Raw genomic sequence first — 15,460 nt, 5'->3', positions numbered from 1 at the left:
TCTGATCTAACACAACATTTCCAACATGGCCGCCCTCCTTGAGCTTCGTAAAGCTTCTGAAGAGAGCGACGTGTGACGGATGTTTCATACAGTCCGTGTGCAGAACGCCTCGTGCTCTGCTCAGACGATGGCGGTGTGAAACACGGCGTGCAGCCTTACAAAGCACGCAGCATCACTCTCGCTACATGTGGCTAATTGTACCGCGACGTAAACAAAGCAGAGAGGGTTTTAATGACACAGCGTACAAACGGAGCGTCAGCGTGTTGTGTGTTCATGCTGCGTCTCATCTTCCTCTCTCTCTCTGTTTGTTTGTTTTCAGGTGGAGGGATGGCGCTCTCCTTCCTCGTCCTCTTCCTCACCGTGCCGCTCTCCCTCAGCGTGTCAGCGTACAATACATCAGCTGGTAATGACTCTGTGTGTGTGTGTGTGTGTGTGTGTTAATAAGATACAACCTGTGATAGCATCTAAAGGCCCAGACGGCGGAGCGCCCCGTGGTTAAAGCGCTCGCTCCCGTCCTGTTTTGGCTCGTGGTCGCACTTTGACTCTTCCAAACTCTTGACAGAAAGTTTGTGCAGCTTTGATGAGAATCTGACACGGAGAGCCTCCTGCTGTTTGGGACGCGTACGTCAGGTAAAGTGCAGGACAGGAAGTGTGCAGAGACGTCCTCCTCATGTCTAATGTTTGTTCAAACCCTTCTGGAGATGTTGTTAAATAAAAGCAGCTCTGGGAGCGCCATGTATCGAGGCTACAGTCCTCGTGCGGGCGACCCGGGGGCAACTTTACCTCTCTCTCCACTTTCTGACTCCGTCCACTTTCTGACTCCGTCCACTTTCTGACTCCGTCCACTTTCTGACTCCGTCCACTTTCTGACTCCGTCCACTGTCCGGTCCATTACAGGCTGAGAAGCCGCTCAGGCAGATTTCAGGGGCTGGATGTTGGCCGGTCCTGCAGGTCTTCTCCCCTCGGTCACATCCGTCAGCCTGGAACCTTTAAGTGCTGCCGAACATCAGACAGGCACCATTTCCCCCTCTAACGGCCCGTTTGGCAGTCCGACTGATCCGGCGTTCAGAGAGCGACGGGAGCTCCGAGCTCTGATGAATATTTGCTGTAAACTCGACGTGATGATTACGGAGCTTTTGTTCGGCACTCACACTCTGACACTAATGCTCCCAGGCAGATGTCACATCTCTGTAACGCAGACATAAACCTGCACACAGATTACCCAGCTGTCATTTCCTCTTTGTGTCGAGCAGTGTGTGTGTGTGTGTGTGTGTGTGTGTGTGTGTGTGTGTGTGTGTGTGTGTGTGTGTTTGGGGGGGGGGTCTGAGGGGTGTTTGCTAGTGGAGTCACGTCGGCTGGTCTTTCCTGGACTCTGCTGAGAGATGTGCTGCCTGTTTGGTAATTAGGGTTTTACACTGTGGGTGAACCTGCAGCAGAGAGTGTGTGTGTGTGTGTGTGTGTGTGTGTGTGTGTGTGTGTGTGTCTGGGGGGATTATGGAGCGATACTGTGCAGGTAATGAAAAACAGAAAACATAGCTGGGATGTCTCTCCTGTGAAATGAAGCTTTTACAGTAAAATACCTGCACAGAGAGGAGGAGCTGCTTTCATCTGTAATGGACTTCAGATGGAGGCAGTGGAAAGGACACAAGGGATGTGTGTGTGTGTGTGTGTGTGTGTGTTGGCTGTGAGTGTGCACGTGTGTGTGTGTGTGTGTGTGTGCATGTTCGGAGGTCACTCCCCATCTACATCAAAGCTAAACTGTCTTCATCAAAGACTATCACGTTCTCCTGTGTGTGTGTGTGTGTGTGTGTGTGTGTGTGGTCTTATTGAAAGGCTGCTCAGGTTCACAGAGCTGGAGGTGGTTATATTCATTTAATCTCTTAAAGCGGATTCTGCTCATGAATAGAGAACGTGTGGGCGGGACAGACGACGCCTTTCTCTTGTAGTCTCTGGTCCGAGTTGAGTTGACCAATCAGGTTTGAGCGTGCTCTGGTTGTCTGAAGGAAACCGTCTTCACCACCAGGGGGCCCCCAAGATCAAACGCTGGTTCAACCTCCTCCCACTGTTGCCCCCTTCTCAACCGAGACAGTTCTTGGGCTCGTTTGGATCCAGTTCAGAACCTGGAACCAGAACCAACAGTTGTAGACCAGCACCAAGTCCTTCCTACCTCCAAGCTCCGAACCAGCACCAGAACTCTCTGAGGTGCCACCATCACACCACATGGTGAGCAATCTGTACTGGGATCTGCCAGACGGGAACGCCACGAACGCCGTTTCTGGAGTAAACGTCAGAGGGAACGGCTCCTCAGATGAAACACATTAGTGTATTGTTCCAGTGAAAATGGCGCCCTCTGGTGGACGTCTCCGGCCAGACAACGTGTCTCAACACGTCTCGGTACACAGTGAAGTCCTCTTGGAAGTTTGTCCCTCCAGGTTGCCGTCTGACGGTTTTTGAATCTCCACTTGTTTAGAAGCAGGTGATTCACAGGAAGCCACGACTTCACAGCCAATAGGAACGTGGGACACATGGGATAACTGTCTCAGCTGCAGAGGAGGGTTTTCATCTCGTGGTTACAGGGACGCTAACACGGAAGCGAGCGAGAATTATGTTTCACATCGGTGGCTGATGGACGTTTTATGATCCTCGTTCAGCTGGGTCCCTCTGAATCAGCGTGTGTGGCTGTGTGTTTGTTCTGGAGCGGAGGACGCGGGCGTGTCCCATCTGCATCTCCAGCTCTTTTGGCTTCACTTGAGGCGAGGTGTCCTGCTGTCCATTCTTCATACAGCAACACATGACTTTAAATGTCCTCACCAAGCCTGAATCAGACGTGCTTGTGAACGTGCTGAGTGTGTGAGAAGCAGATTTATTATTAAGGTTGTTCCAGGTCTGCACTGCTGTGGATTTAAAGAGAGAGGCTCGGATCACTGAACATCTTTTCATTCAACGGTTTTAAACAAAACAAACTGAGATCATTGAGGCTGCAGAATTCAACATTACTGTCCCCACAATGTCCTCTCTTCTGTCTGCAGACTGAGGGAATGTGTTTCCTCCTCCTGCAGGTCAGACTCAGATACTTTTATTAAATCAGGTTTTTTCATGTGAAACAGTCGCTCAGACGATAAATAAGAGCTGCTGGCAGCAGCGGCTCAAAGCTCACAGAGAAGCTGTGTACGGATGAAATCGTGACCGAGGGCGCCCTCTAGTGGTGGAGCCCTGAAACGGCATTAAAGAGGGTCTTCTTGGAACATCTGGAAAGAGACATTTTTGACTCGGATGGCTTTCGGGCTGAATGTTTTTTTTTTGTGAACAACTTTTTATTGTTTAAGAAACATAAACAGATATAGAAATCAGACATCAGCATCGAAAACAAACAGAGACATAAAATATCAAAATAACAGAAGCAGAAGGACAAAACCCCGTTGGCGACCCCCTGTCCCCCCCAGACCACCCGTCCCTCCCCTATTCCTGGATCTCTGTAAAAACTCTTACAGGACTTGAGATCACATTTATACACAGAAGCTCCAAATTAACTATATTTATTAATCCATAAATGTGTGTGTGGAGGTTTCCAGCGTAAAGAACATACGTCTCTTCCAACATGTCACCTTGAGTGTGGTGGGATCATTCCCATGACATGTGCATGTATGAGCCTGTGAGTCCATCTGAGCACGGCGTGCAGAGTGAAGAAGCTCAACGTGTCACGAGAAAGCTTCTCCTCAGAGTGAGGTCAGTAAATGAAATGGATCTGTTGATGATTGATTGAAGACGATCGAGGACTAAATCACCTCCGACGTCGTGTTTCAGTTCGTTGGAGCAGACATGTAACACAGGGAGTGTTTTATAACCTTTATTGTAGTAAACGGAGTGCAAAGGGTGGATAGAGAGAGACAAACTCCACGCATGCTTTCATAGATGATCGTAGAGCTGAAAGTACAGAAATGAAGACGGTCATTGTTAAGATCTCAGATCCTTAAAGTCACGAAGCCTGTTCTCGTTTTATAGATCTGCTAAAACAAAGATAACCCGTAGAGCTCCAGGCTGTGTGGGGACGCTCGGCTCTTTTCTAAACGTTTCCAACAGGGGTCAGTGTCGGGGTTAAACCCATCTGTGAGCGGTCTCAATACAAAGACCAACAATAATATTTAATTATTTAAAGTGAGGCACAGAAAGACCGCCCTCTCTTTTATGTTGTTGAACATAAAACATGATACATTAGAGACCAAAGAATGGACTTTTTCCAATAATCAATATGCATGGTAAAAAATCCATTTTAACAATGGACACACAACGGTGAGACCGTCTATTGAGATCTGCCTCAATGTTGTTGCCCTGAATGTTTCAGGTAATGAAGGAAAGACGTCCAGCCCCGAGTATTTAAACTGTTTTATAACGTGGATGTGCTGAGGCTGAGTTTAGGCTCACATTACAATTTAGAGATTTGGTCCAGTTCCTTTTGTAACCAGATAGAGAGATCAACTCGTGAAAGGTCTCCATAATGTGTGGCAATGATATATCTATAATCATTTATCAGCAGCAGCACACAATGTGTGCTGGTGTTTAAAGTTTATTGGGGAAATTAACGAGTGCTTATAAATGTTGTTGTTCAAGGTTCTCGGGCTTCCCTGTGATAAACTAAACTTGTTTGATATGATGTCGTTATGTGTTTATCACTGCAGAAAGGTTACATAGCAGTTTAATTAGAGGAATAAAAGTTGAACCCAATTGAAGGCGCTTCAGAAGCGTCCACATGTAATCCCATTCTAGCCTAAAGCCTTGTTCCACACATGGAGAGGGAATATCAGTGACAGCATGAAATACATGAAGCCGTACAAGTCAGAAGCGAGTCGTGATTTCATAAAGCCCGTCTGCTAACTAGCGTAGCTACATGTGGTGCTAACCGCGAGGCCAGTATACATGTCGTGGTGTCCTTATTGGGTTTGAGCTATACAGCTATCAGGGCGGCATTCATGTCCTTAAGACGTATTAATGTTTGTATAATGAGGGTTAATAACGGGGCGATGCAGGAAAGGAGCCACAGGTCGGATCAAGGCGATGAAGCTAGTCACGGCGCATTAGTTGGGGACTACTTTCAGCGGCGGATGACTTCACGTCAGGTGATTTAGAGCGTGACTGTGAACAACTACGATGTGAGTGTGTTCATGGTGATTTACAGGGTGAGGATCTGTTTTAGACACGCTATCTAGTGTTGATATTTAACGGTGTGTTTGTGTGTTCCAGGTTGTGCCATCATCCGTCCTCCCAGAGACGGAGGGATCCGGTACAGAGGACTGACACAGGAACAGGTGAGGACCCCCTGCTGACTCTCTCTGCACGTTCCTGTTCAGTTAAAAAAAAGTTTATTTATTGTGTTAGTCCGACTTAAATCACATCTCAGTAGGGATGATGACACGCTTGAGGCGTTTGAGGTCGATTTACTCCTGAACCTTTTCGCCTCAGTCGGCCCTGAACCGGTCTGTTGTGCGCGTGCTCCACAGATCCTGCACCGACCTTTAACCCGGAAGTCCGGCAACTACATGCTTAGCGTCAGCCTGCAGATGCCAAAGCTCGAGGGACGTTTTTATTTTCATCACAACTCTTCTTCTAAACTTGTTAGTTTGAGACAACATTTCCAAAATGGTGACCGCCATCGTTCAGCGTCAGAACTCCCCCCCCAGTAACCATGTGTGACTACATCCATGTTTCATACAGTGTGTGTGTGTGTGTGTGTGTGTGTGTGTGTGTGTGTGTGTGTGTGTGTGTGTGTGTGTGTGTGTGTGTGTGTGTGTGTGTGTGTGTGTGTGTGTGTGTGTGTGTGTGTGTGTGTGTGTGTGTGTGTGTGTGTGTGTGTGTGTGTGTGTGTAGATCCGCAGGGTTCAGGTGCTCCCTGTAGATTATGAGATCGAGTACATCTGCAGAGGAAACAGGATCATCGTCGGGCCGAAGGTCAGGAAGTGTTTGCCCAATGGCACGTGGACTGACCTGAGCTTACACAGCAGATGCTGTGAGTGAGTCATACAGCACACACACACACACACACACACACACACACTATTTAAATAAGTTATTGACCGTGTTTCTTGGCTTTCGTGAGCTGACTTTGTTTGTTGCTCAGCTTCAAATATTTAATTTGTCTGTTTAGAAAACAAACACAAATCTTTCTCCGTCACATCAGTCGTCTTTAATGAAAGACGTAGTTTGAAGGTCTTTGTCCCACTTGTTCCTCTGTATCTAACGTATTGCCTTCCGTGTGTCTCAGTGTTGTTGTGTCCTCGTGTGGGGACGTCTCTGGAGAACGGTCGGGTGTCTTCGTGGCCCCCGGGGCCCCCCGTGGAGGACACGGTGCTGCACTACAGCTGTCTGCCTGGTTTCATCCTGATGGGACGAAACTCGTCTCAGTGCAACAAGATGGGAAAGTGGGACACTCCCAAACCTGTGTGTCGCTGTGAGTCATCTTTGAGCATCTGTGTGTGTGTGTGTGTGTGTGTGTGTGTGTGTGTGTGTGTGTGTGTGTGTGTGTGTGTGTGTGTGTGTGTGATGGTGAGAGAGACTGAATCATGAGACTGTGCAGCTTCAGCACACTGAACCATCTGTAAATAAAAAAACACACATTGACTGAATCTCACTTTAAAGGAGCAGTCTGCGTCTGTAGCGACACCACATGGCCGGCAGGTGAACTGCACCTGTAAACTGTCTCTCGCTCTCTCTCACCTGCTCGTCGTACGTAAAGCAAACGAGCGTTGCCATCGGCCTGAACGCTGATGAGAGCGCACGCCGCACCACTGTGCAGAGTCTCTCATTATTGGTTGTAACGTTTACACGTTTGTTTCTCTCGTTTTAAGATGACTCTGTTTCTTCTTCTCTTTCATGCTTACAGACGATCGACACTACAAAGGTAAGAACGTTTTGCTGCTTTAGTGAAGCTTGTGAACGTCTCAGTCTGACCCGTGTGGTTCAGAGTGTACGAATGATGCATAATGCTGCAGAGACGGGCTGTAACAAACACTCATCACGGCTCGGCTTTTTCATTCTGCTTGAAATCGCAGCAAATAAAACTCAGAGTGAGCAGCTGAAGATGTTTGTGCTCTGAACCAATCAAATCACAGATCTGAGCTCATTGGTGAGTGAATGACCTGCAGGGAAGAAGGTTCCTAAGAAGGAGCGCTAGCTTCTTGATGTCACGATCCAGGTAGGAAACAGGAGAGGTGGACCCAAGTGCAGGATAACTTAATTTATTTTAACAAAAAGATAAAACAAAAACTTACTTAGCAAAACCAAAAACCAAGACGGAGAAAACACAGGGAGCAGGGATAAGCAACAACCAGAGATGACGACACACGAAAGACACTGACAATGACATGACAATACAATGAACCGACAAGAACTGAGGCAGACACAGAGACTAAATAGACATGGGGTAATCAGACACAGGTGAGACTAACGAGACAGGTGAGGAACATCAGGGTAATCACTAAGGCGGGAAACACAAGGAACAAAGAACACAAGACCAGAACACTGAGGACAAGTACAAAGTAAAACCTGACACTGACACCACCAAAACCAGATCTACAAAATAAAACAGGAAACACTAAAGACTAGACTTGGAAACATTAAACACCAAACTAAGAAACTGAAAACACAAGAAACAGGAAAACAAGCCTACAGACAACGTAGAAGAACACAAGGATACAGGGAAACACACTAAGGACTAAAGTGAACCACAAGACTAAGAAACATTAAAGCACCCAAGGAAAAACAATCAACACGAGGAAACAAGTACACTGAGGACAGAATGAAACAAAACCAAACCATGACACTTAAAGAACTTCCATAAAGATTTTCATCTTTATGGACAGAAAGGGGAGATGAGCAGAAGTTGAATAAACTTGTTGATTTTCATTTTACATTTTGAAAAAAAGAAAATAAATAAGAATCTCTAGAAGACGTAAACGGATAAAAACGCAGCAGAACAGGAGCAGCGTGTTCAACAATCTGAATAAAATGTCTTCTGAAAAGGACGCTTCAATCAATCAATCAATCAATCAATCAATCAAAGTTTATTTCTTTAGCTCAAAACAAACTTGGTTGACCAAAGTGATCAAAAAAAGCACCCGATAAAAAAAACAGTAAAACAATAGAAACAGAATAAATAGGAGCATGAAGAAGGAGACATGAGGCTCAGGTCACGTGTCTACTGAGAGGCTAATGATGCATCATGGGAAGTGTAGGACATGCATGCTTCTTGAGACTCGTGTGTGTCCAACCACCAGACAAATCTCTGTGACTGCAGCACAGACGGGGGCGCTTCTCGGGTCTGTTGGGGCCCGAGGTCAACATTCATCAGGGACCCCCCAACCAGCGTCCATTTTTATTTTACAGCAATGATGCACGCAGCGTTTAGCAGGACATGGAGAGTGAGTGCTGTGGTTTAGAGTTTATCAGTTGTTGCGGGGCCCCCTACTGGCCTGGGGGGCCCCACTACTGGCCTGGGGGCCCCCTACTGGCCTGGGGGGCCCCACTACTGGCCTGGGGGCCCCCTACTGGCCTGGGGGGCCCCCAAGATGCTGCCGGCTGTTGACAAGCAGCAGAGGAGGAGCTGTGAGGGATGGACAGGAGTGTGAAGCTTTGTCATTTACACGTTGAACACAACCAGCGAGTCCTCCTGCACTGACAGTTCTCCCGTTTGGCCACATGGTGGCGATGTTGAGCCGCGTATGACATTAATGGTGTGCGCTTAAAAACTTCAACATCGCAGCTGCTGCCTTCAAAACATCTCAGATGGAGACGACGTCGCAGATTAAGCTGCAGCTCACCAACACGCTCCACTGCTTTATAAAGGCAGGAGGAGGAGGAGGAAGAGGAGGAGGAGGAGGAGGTAGAATAGGAGGAGCAGGAGGAGGAGGAGGAAGAGGAGTAGGAGGAGGAAGAATAGGAGGAGGAGGAGGAGGGAGAGGAGCAGGAGGAGGAGTAGGAGGAAGAGTAGCAGGAGGAGGAGGAGTAAGAAGAGGAGTAGGAGAAGGAGGAAAAGGAGTAGGAGGAGGAGGAAGAGGAGGAGTAGGAGGAGGAGGAAGAGGAGCAGGAAGAGGAGGAGTAGGAGGAGGAAGAGGAGCAGGAAGAGGAGGAAGAAGAAGAAGAGGAGGAGGAGGAAGAGGAGTAAGAGGAAGAGGAGCAGGAGGAAGAAGAGGAGGAAAAGGAGGAGGAGGAAGAAGATGAGGAGGAGGAAGAGGAGGAGTAAGAGGAGAAGGAGGAGGAGGAAGAGGAGCAGGAGGAAGAAGAAGAGGAGGAGTAAGAGGAGAAGGAGGAGGAGGAAGAAGAAGAGGAGGAGGAGGAAGAAGAGGAGGAGGAAGAGGAGGAAGAGGAGGAGTAAGAGGAGGAGGAAGAAGAGGAGGAGGAGGAGGAGGAAGAAGAAGAGGAGGAGGAGGAAGAAGAAGAGGAGGAGGAGGAAGAGGAGGCACCCACACCAAAGACACGACTGCTCGTGTGATCGTCACGTATTTCATCTTTAATATTTGAATCATGAATGAAAGAATCGTCCTCACAGCCGTCTCTGCTCTCTGGTGCTGAGTCATGACTCATGACTCATGACTCATGACTCCTCCTTCTTTCTAAAGTCCATAATCAGCTGTTACAGAGTTCCATTCACCTTCAGCTCGGTTCCTTTTAAAGGTCTGAAGTTCTTTAAGCTCCTTCTCTGACATGTCAGTGACCCCGGTGAACACTAGGTGGCAGTGTGGCGCCGGCCTCAGCGTCACACGGCGGTGTGAGATGATTATGATGTATGACAGGTGCTGCGCGCAGGTGTGATTTCTCTCACATTAACATGGTGTCGCGTCGTCGGGCTGCTGATGTCTGCGGACGAGAGCGTCTCCGCAGTGACGTCTCCGCAGAACGTTCACGCTGAGCCGTGATGGATTACCTGTCAGAGGACAGGCTGTCTGAGAGCTGCAGGTACACAGGTGGAGTCTGATTAAAGGGGGGGGGGGGGGGGGGGGGGAGGATGGGGGGGGGGTGATGGAGGGAGTCAGAGAGGAGGAGAGATGGAGATTTATGTCTCCTCCTGTTCTGAGAATGGTTAACGTGTGGAGGACGGAACGAGACACGAGACGACGTGGACAAGATTTTATTAAAGTCTGACTGCAGCTGAGTCCTCACAGGGACACTCTGTCTGTCTCCACCTGTCTGTCTCCACCAGTCTGTCTCCACCTGTCTGTCCACCTGTCTCTCCACCTGTCTGTCTCCACCTGTCTCTCTACCAGTCTGTCTCCACCAGTCTGTCTCCACCTGTCTCTCTACCTGTCTGTCTCCACCTGTCTCTCTACCTATCTGTCTCCACCAGTCTGTCTCCACCTGTTTCTCTACCTGTCTGTCTCCACCTGTCTGTCTCCACCTGTCTGTCTCCACCTGTCTCTCTACCTGTCTGTCTCCACCAGTCTGTCTCCACCTGTCTGTCTCCACCAGTCTGTCTCCACCTGTCTGTCTCCACCTGTCTCTCTACCAGTCTGTCTCCACCAGTCTGTCTCCACCTGTCTCTCTACCTGTCTGTCTCCACCTGTCTCTCTACCTATTTGTCTCCACCTGTCTGTCTCCACCTGTCTGTCTCCACCTGTCTCTCTACCTATTTGTCTCCACCTGTCTGTCTCCACCTGTCTGTCTCCACCTGTCTGTCTACCTGTGTGTGTGACTGCCCCCTGCTGTGTGTCAGCAGCAGTACATCAGAATAATTACAGTCACTCAGAGCTCTTATTAAATGATTTGCTGTGTGTGTGTGTGTGTGTGTGTGTGTGTGTGTGTGTGTGTGTGTGTGTGTGTGTGTGTGTGTGTGTGTGTGTGTGTGTGTGTGTGTGTGTGTGTGTGTGTGTGTGTGTGTGTGTGTGTGTTTAATCCAGGATTTAACTCAGATGTTCAGACCTGCAGCTGCAGAGCACATTAGCATCTTTTAATTAAGAATTGCGGTGTCTCTGCACACTTCCACCTCCTACCTGAGACACACTCACAGGGAAAGGTCAGTGTGTGTGTGTGTGTGTGTGTGTGTGTGTGTGTGTGTGTGTGTGTGTGTGTGTGTGTGTGTGTGTGTGTTGGATGCAGAAAGGAGGAGGGTTTGATGGGAACAGTAAAAAACCAAACAAGAATCTGTCGACTCGCCCAGATCTCAGTCGACGGAGGAAATCAATTATTTGTTTTGTCTTTCCAGGACGGCAGATATTTGAACATCACACAGAAGATGTTTACGTCTCGTCTGTGTGATCCAGTCCGGATTTATGAACTACTTCCAAATGTGTCTTTGTTTCCAGGCAGCCTTTAATCATTTCTGTAAAGGACGGGATGTTTGGATTCGGCTGCTTTGGGTGTCTTTATATTAGGACCAGAGTTCCTGCACCACGTACACCAGACATGTATGGAAGACCCTCTGGACATGTATTCATGTTAGAGGGAGGAGATCCTATCAGACAGATCCAAATCTCATTTCTCACTCTACGAAAAAGACGCTCAGTTTGCAGAGAATTTTTGAAGAATTTTACACAACATCGGCATTACCAGAATAAAGCCAGATACTAAATGCATTTGTCTATTTAAAAAGTCACTGGAGGCGTTTTCCTGGATTTCTGAATAAAAGTGGTGCACAGCCGAGCAGAGATAACAGTCACAGTGTGTATAACCAGGGGAAATAGAAGATCCAGAAATAGCTGAACAGGTTGAGCCGCAGGCCCACAGACAGCCAGAGAGATTAGAGAGTGTTTTATGGACGAGCTGCACATCACATTAATGATATTACTCTGAACAGGGAGAGAGAGAGAGAGAGAGAGAGATGGACGGGCAGCGAGAGATGAGCAGGGGGAAGAGACGGAAACGGATGAGCAGGTGAGAGGATAGAGGAGGGAGCGATACAGACACTGAAGCAGGTGTGAAATAAGGTGATGAGATGGTGATAAGAATAAAGAATATTATGAAGAAGGAGACTGTAAGCCACTCTGTGTCCCTACTGATCCTTATTAACTGGAGATCAGCTGCAGAGAGACAGGCTGCAGAGAGACAGGCTGCAGGGAGACAGGCTGCAGAGAGACAGGCTGCAGAGAGACAGCATGCAGGGAGACAGGCTGCAGGGAGACAGGCTGCAGAGAGACATGCTGTAGAGAGACAGGATGCAGAAAGACAAGCTGCAGAGAGACAGGATGCAGGGAGACAGATACAGAGAGACAGGATGCAGAAAGACAGGCTGCAGGGAGACAGATACAGAAAGACAGGCTGCAGAGAGACATGCTACAGAGAGACAGATACAGAAAGACAGGATGCAGGGAGACAGATACAGAGAGACAGGATGCAGGGAGACAGGCTGCAGAGAGACAGGATGCAGAGAGACAGGCTGCAGAGAGACAGCATGCAGGGAGACAGGCTGCAGGGAGACAGGATGCAGGGAGACAGGCTGTAGGGAGACAGGATGCAGGGAGACAGGCTGCAGAGAGACAGGCTGCAGGGAGACAGGATGCAGAGAGACAGGCTGCAGGGAAACAGGATGCAGAGAGACAGGATGCAGAGAGACAGGCTGCAGAGAGACAGGATGCAGGGAGACAGGCTGTAGAGAGACATGCTACAGAGAGACAGGCTGCAGGGAGACAGGCTGTAGAGAGACAGGATGCAGGGAGACAGGATGCAGGGAGACAGGCTGCAGAGACGCAGGCTGCAGAGAGACAGGATGCAGGGAGACGGGATGCAGGGAGACGGGCTGCAGAGAGACAGGATGCAGGGAGACAGGCTGCAGAGAGACGGGATGCAGAGAGACAGGATGCAGGGAGACAGGCTGTAGAGAGACAGGATGCAGGGAGACAGGCTGCAGAGAGACGGGATGCAGGGAGACAGGCTGCAGGGAGACAGGATGCAGGGAGACAGGATGCAGGGAGACAGGCTGTAGAGAGACGGGATGCAGAGAGACAGGATGCAGGGAGACAGGATGCAGGGAGACAGGATGCAGAGAGACAGGCTGTAGAGAGACGGGATGCAGAGAGACAGGATGCAGGGAGACAGGATGCAGGGAGACAGGATGCAGGGAGACAGGCTGTAGAGAGACGGGATGCAGAGAGACAGGATGCAGGGAGACAGGATGCAGGGAGACAGGCTGTAGAGAGACGGGATGCAGAGAGACAGGATGCAGGGAGACAGGCTGCAGTAGAGTAAGAGGTGTTCCCACAGTGCAGCGCATGGATGAACTCCTGACCGTTATCACAGTGAAGTGTCTCTGTGTCAGATCAGTGGAGGCTGAAAACAAGTTAAAGGCTCTGTGGACGAGGGATGAAGAAGGTCACGTGAACGGACTGCAGGCCGTGAAAAGGCCAAAGTGAATGAAAGGCTTTCAAGAGGTTCATATCAAACTCCACAGTCTTTAACGAACAATCACTCCGTCTCCCTGTACGTCTCTGTGTGACACGCTGATTGATTATTACTCAAAATACACAAACAAACATTTTGACCCTGCGTGAACAGCGTGACACTGGACTTTAGTTTATCTCAGTAAGATGTTTGATGCATCATGTCTTATCAGTAACACACCCACAACACAGGGCTCATTTAAACACAACTTCCCTCTCACTCATCCCAGCTCCACCAAAGCTCCACACACACACTCACACACACACAGACACACACACACAGACATGCACACACACACACACAGACATGCACACACACGCTGCGACTGCTAAAAGAGCTCATCCTCTACCTGTCAGCATCCTAAATCTTGGGTTTTGCACTGATCGTGTTACTGAAGGCTCCTCTCTGCAGCGTCAGTGACACGGCTCGTCTCGTCCCTGATGCTGTATTCACTCTGTCACACGCTGCCTCTACACTGCCCCCTACTGTCCATGTACATACTGCAGCTTTTGCAGAGGAGGCGGGCAGATATTACTTGCACATAAAGCTGTAGTTAAGAGTAAATATATCTCTGGCTTCTGGGGCAGCGGGAGCCTTCCGGTTGGTGCGCGCTCCATGTATGGAGGCATAGGCATCCGGGCGTGCAGCCCAGGTTTTAATCTGAGCTGTGGCTCCTTTCCAGCATGTCATTCCCTGCTCTCTCTCTCTCTCTCCCCGATTTCTGAGTCTGTTTACTGTCCTGTTGCTAAAAAGACCACTTTTAAAATATTTAATGATGTTAAAACTAATTGACCACCAAGGATGATCATTTGATTCAGGACTCAGGACCTGCTCACATTACCTCTGACTGAATCAGGAAGCTTTGGATGTATCGCTAATACAAAGTGTTGGCTGATCCAGGAACAGAGCTAGTTTCCAGCTGCTTCTCGTCTTTATGCTAAGCTAGGCTAACAACAGCTTGACTTCCTGTCCAGCATTCGAAGACAGAGATGAGAAGAAGGTGAAAATGAAAGTGGAGGTTTGGGAAAAAAAGCATTGACAGAATGAGAAAACGATCCTTTTTATTTCTGATGCCAATCGATGAAGGAATAATATAATTAAAAATTGTGCATTTAAGTAGAGTGAGCAAAAATTATATGAAGCAATCTCTACTGAGGAAATGGAGGCAACGTATCATCAGCTGGATAAATGAGTCACTTCAAACTGAGTCAAAAAAACATTCAAACTTCTGCATACAGATTGGAAATCATGCAGCGTTATCGTCCAGTTCTGAATGAGTGTTTTATATAAAGGGGGTTTTGTATGTTTCCCTCCCGTCGTTCGCTGTCGTCCTGTTGTTGTCCTTGTTGTGTTTCTGCGAGCTCGCAGGTCATTTTTAGAGCAGCTTTCTGCGCCTGCAGAGATCTTGGCAGCCTGTTGAGCCAAATGTGTTGCCCTGCAGTGATCGAGCAACCGGCGCTGCCAAACACGTTGCCTCGTGTGACCAATCACAGCGCGGAGAAAATCGATTCAGGCCTCGGGTAAAGATCTGCTCTCCAGGGCGCCTGCTGTCCCATTCAGAGGGAGAGAGAAATAACCAGCTTTAGGAGCAGACTTGATCTGTGTTTGTGTCCTGATACGATGCAGATGTGAAACGTTACAGAGGAGCGCTGAGACGTATGGAGCGCCACGTAGGACAAAAAGGATCCGAGTAAAGGCCGTCAGACGTCTTGTTTGTGTGTTCATATTCATTTAGATCAGGATATTTTTACCACCATAACGTGTGAAGAGAATCAGAGCGAGCGCTGCAGGTGGTCTCCTCCTCCTCCTCCCCCTCCCCCTCCTCCTCCTCCTCCTCCTCCTCCCCCTCCTGCTCCTGCTCCTCCTCCTCCTGCTCCTCCCCCTCCTCCTCCTGCTCCTCCTGCTCCTCCTCCTCCTCCTGCTCCTCCTCCTCCTCCTGCTGCTCCTCCTCCTCCCCCTCCTCCTCCTCCTCCTCCTCCTCCCCCTCCTCCTCCTGCTCCTCCTGCTCTTCCTCCTCCTCCTCCTCCTGCTCCTCCTGCTGCTGCTGAGAGCTCGACAGGCTCTCTTCAACTCTGAGCTGCAGATTCATTCAAGACGACTG

General features: G+C 48.9%; 1 protein-coding gene across 1 annotated transcript in view; it reads left to right on the top strand.

The window, feature by feature from the left end:
- Positions 1-325: 325 nt before the first annotated feature.
- The window catches only part of gabbr1b (gamma-aminobutyric acid (GABA) B receptor, 1b), a gene marked incomplete at its 3' end in the record, with an annotated part of 28,642 nt that continues 13,507 nt past the window's right edge, over positions 326-15,460 (top strand). Inside the window, exons 1-5 of the mRNA XM_079368961.1 lie at positions 326-403; positions 5,239-5,303; positions 5,863-6,001; positions 6,257-6,442; positions 6,875-6,892. Coding sequence (XP_079225087.1) covers positions 328-403; positions 5,239-5,303; positions 5,863-6,001; positions 6,257-6,442; positions 6,875-6,892 — 484 coding nt within the window. The 5' untranslated portion in view covers positions 326-327. The remainder of the gene's footprint in view (positions 404-5,238; positions 5,304-5,862; positions 6,002-6,256; positions 6,443-6,874; positions 6,893-15,460) is intronic.

The sequence above is a fragment of the Symphodus melops genome (genome assembly GCF_947650265.1).
Source record: "Symphodus melops genome assembly, chromosome: 18".
Classification (NCBI taxonomy): domain Eukaryota; kingdom Metazoa; phylum Chordata; class Actinopteri; order Labriformes; family Labridae; genus Symphodus; species Symphodus melops.
Note: the sequence above shows the minus strand (reverse complement) of the source record. Positions and strands in the feature narration are given on the sequence as shown.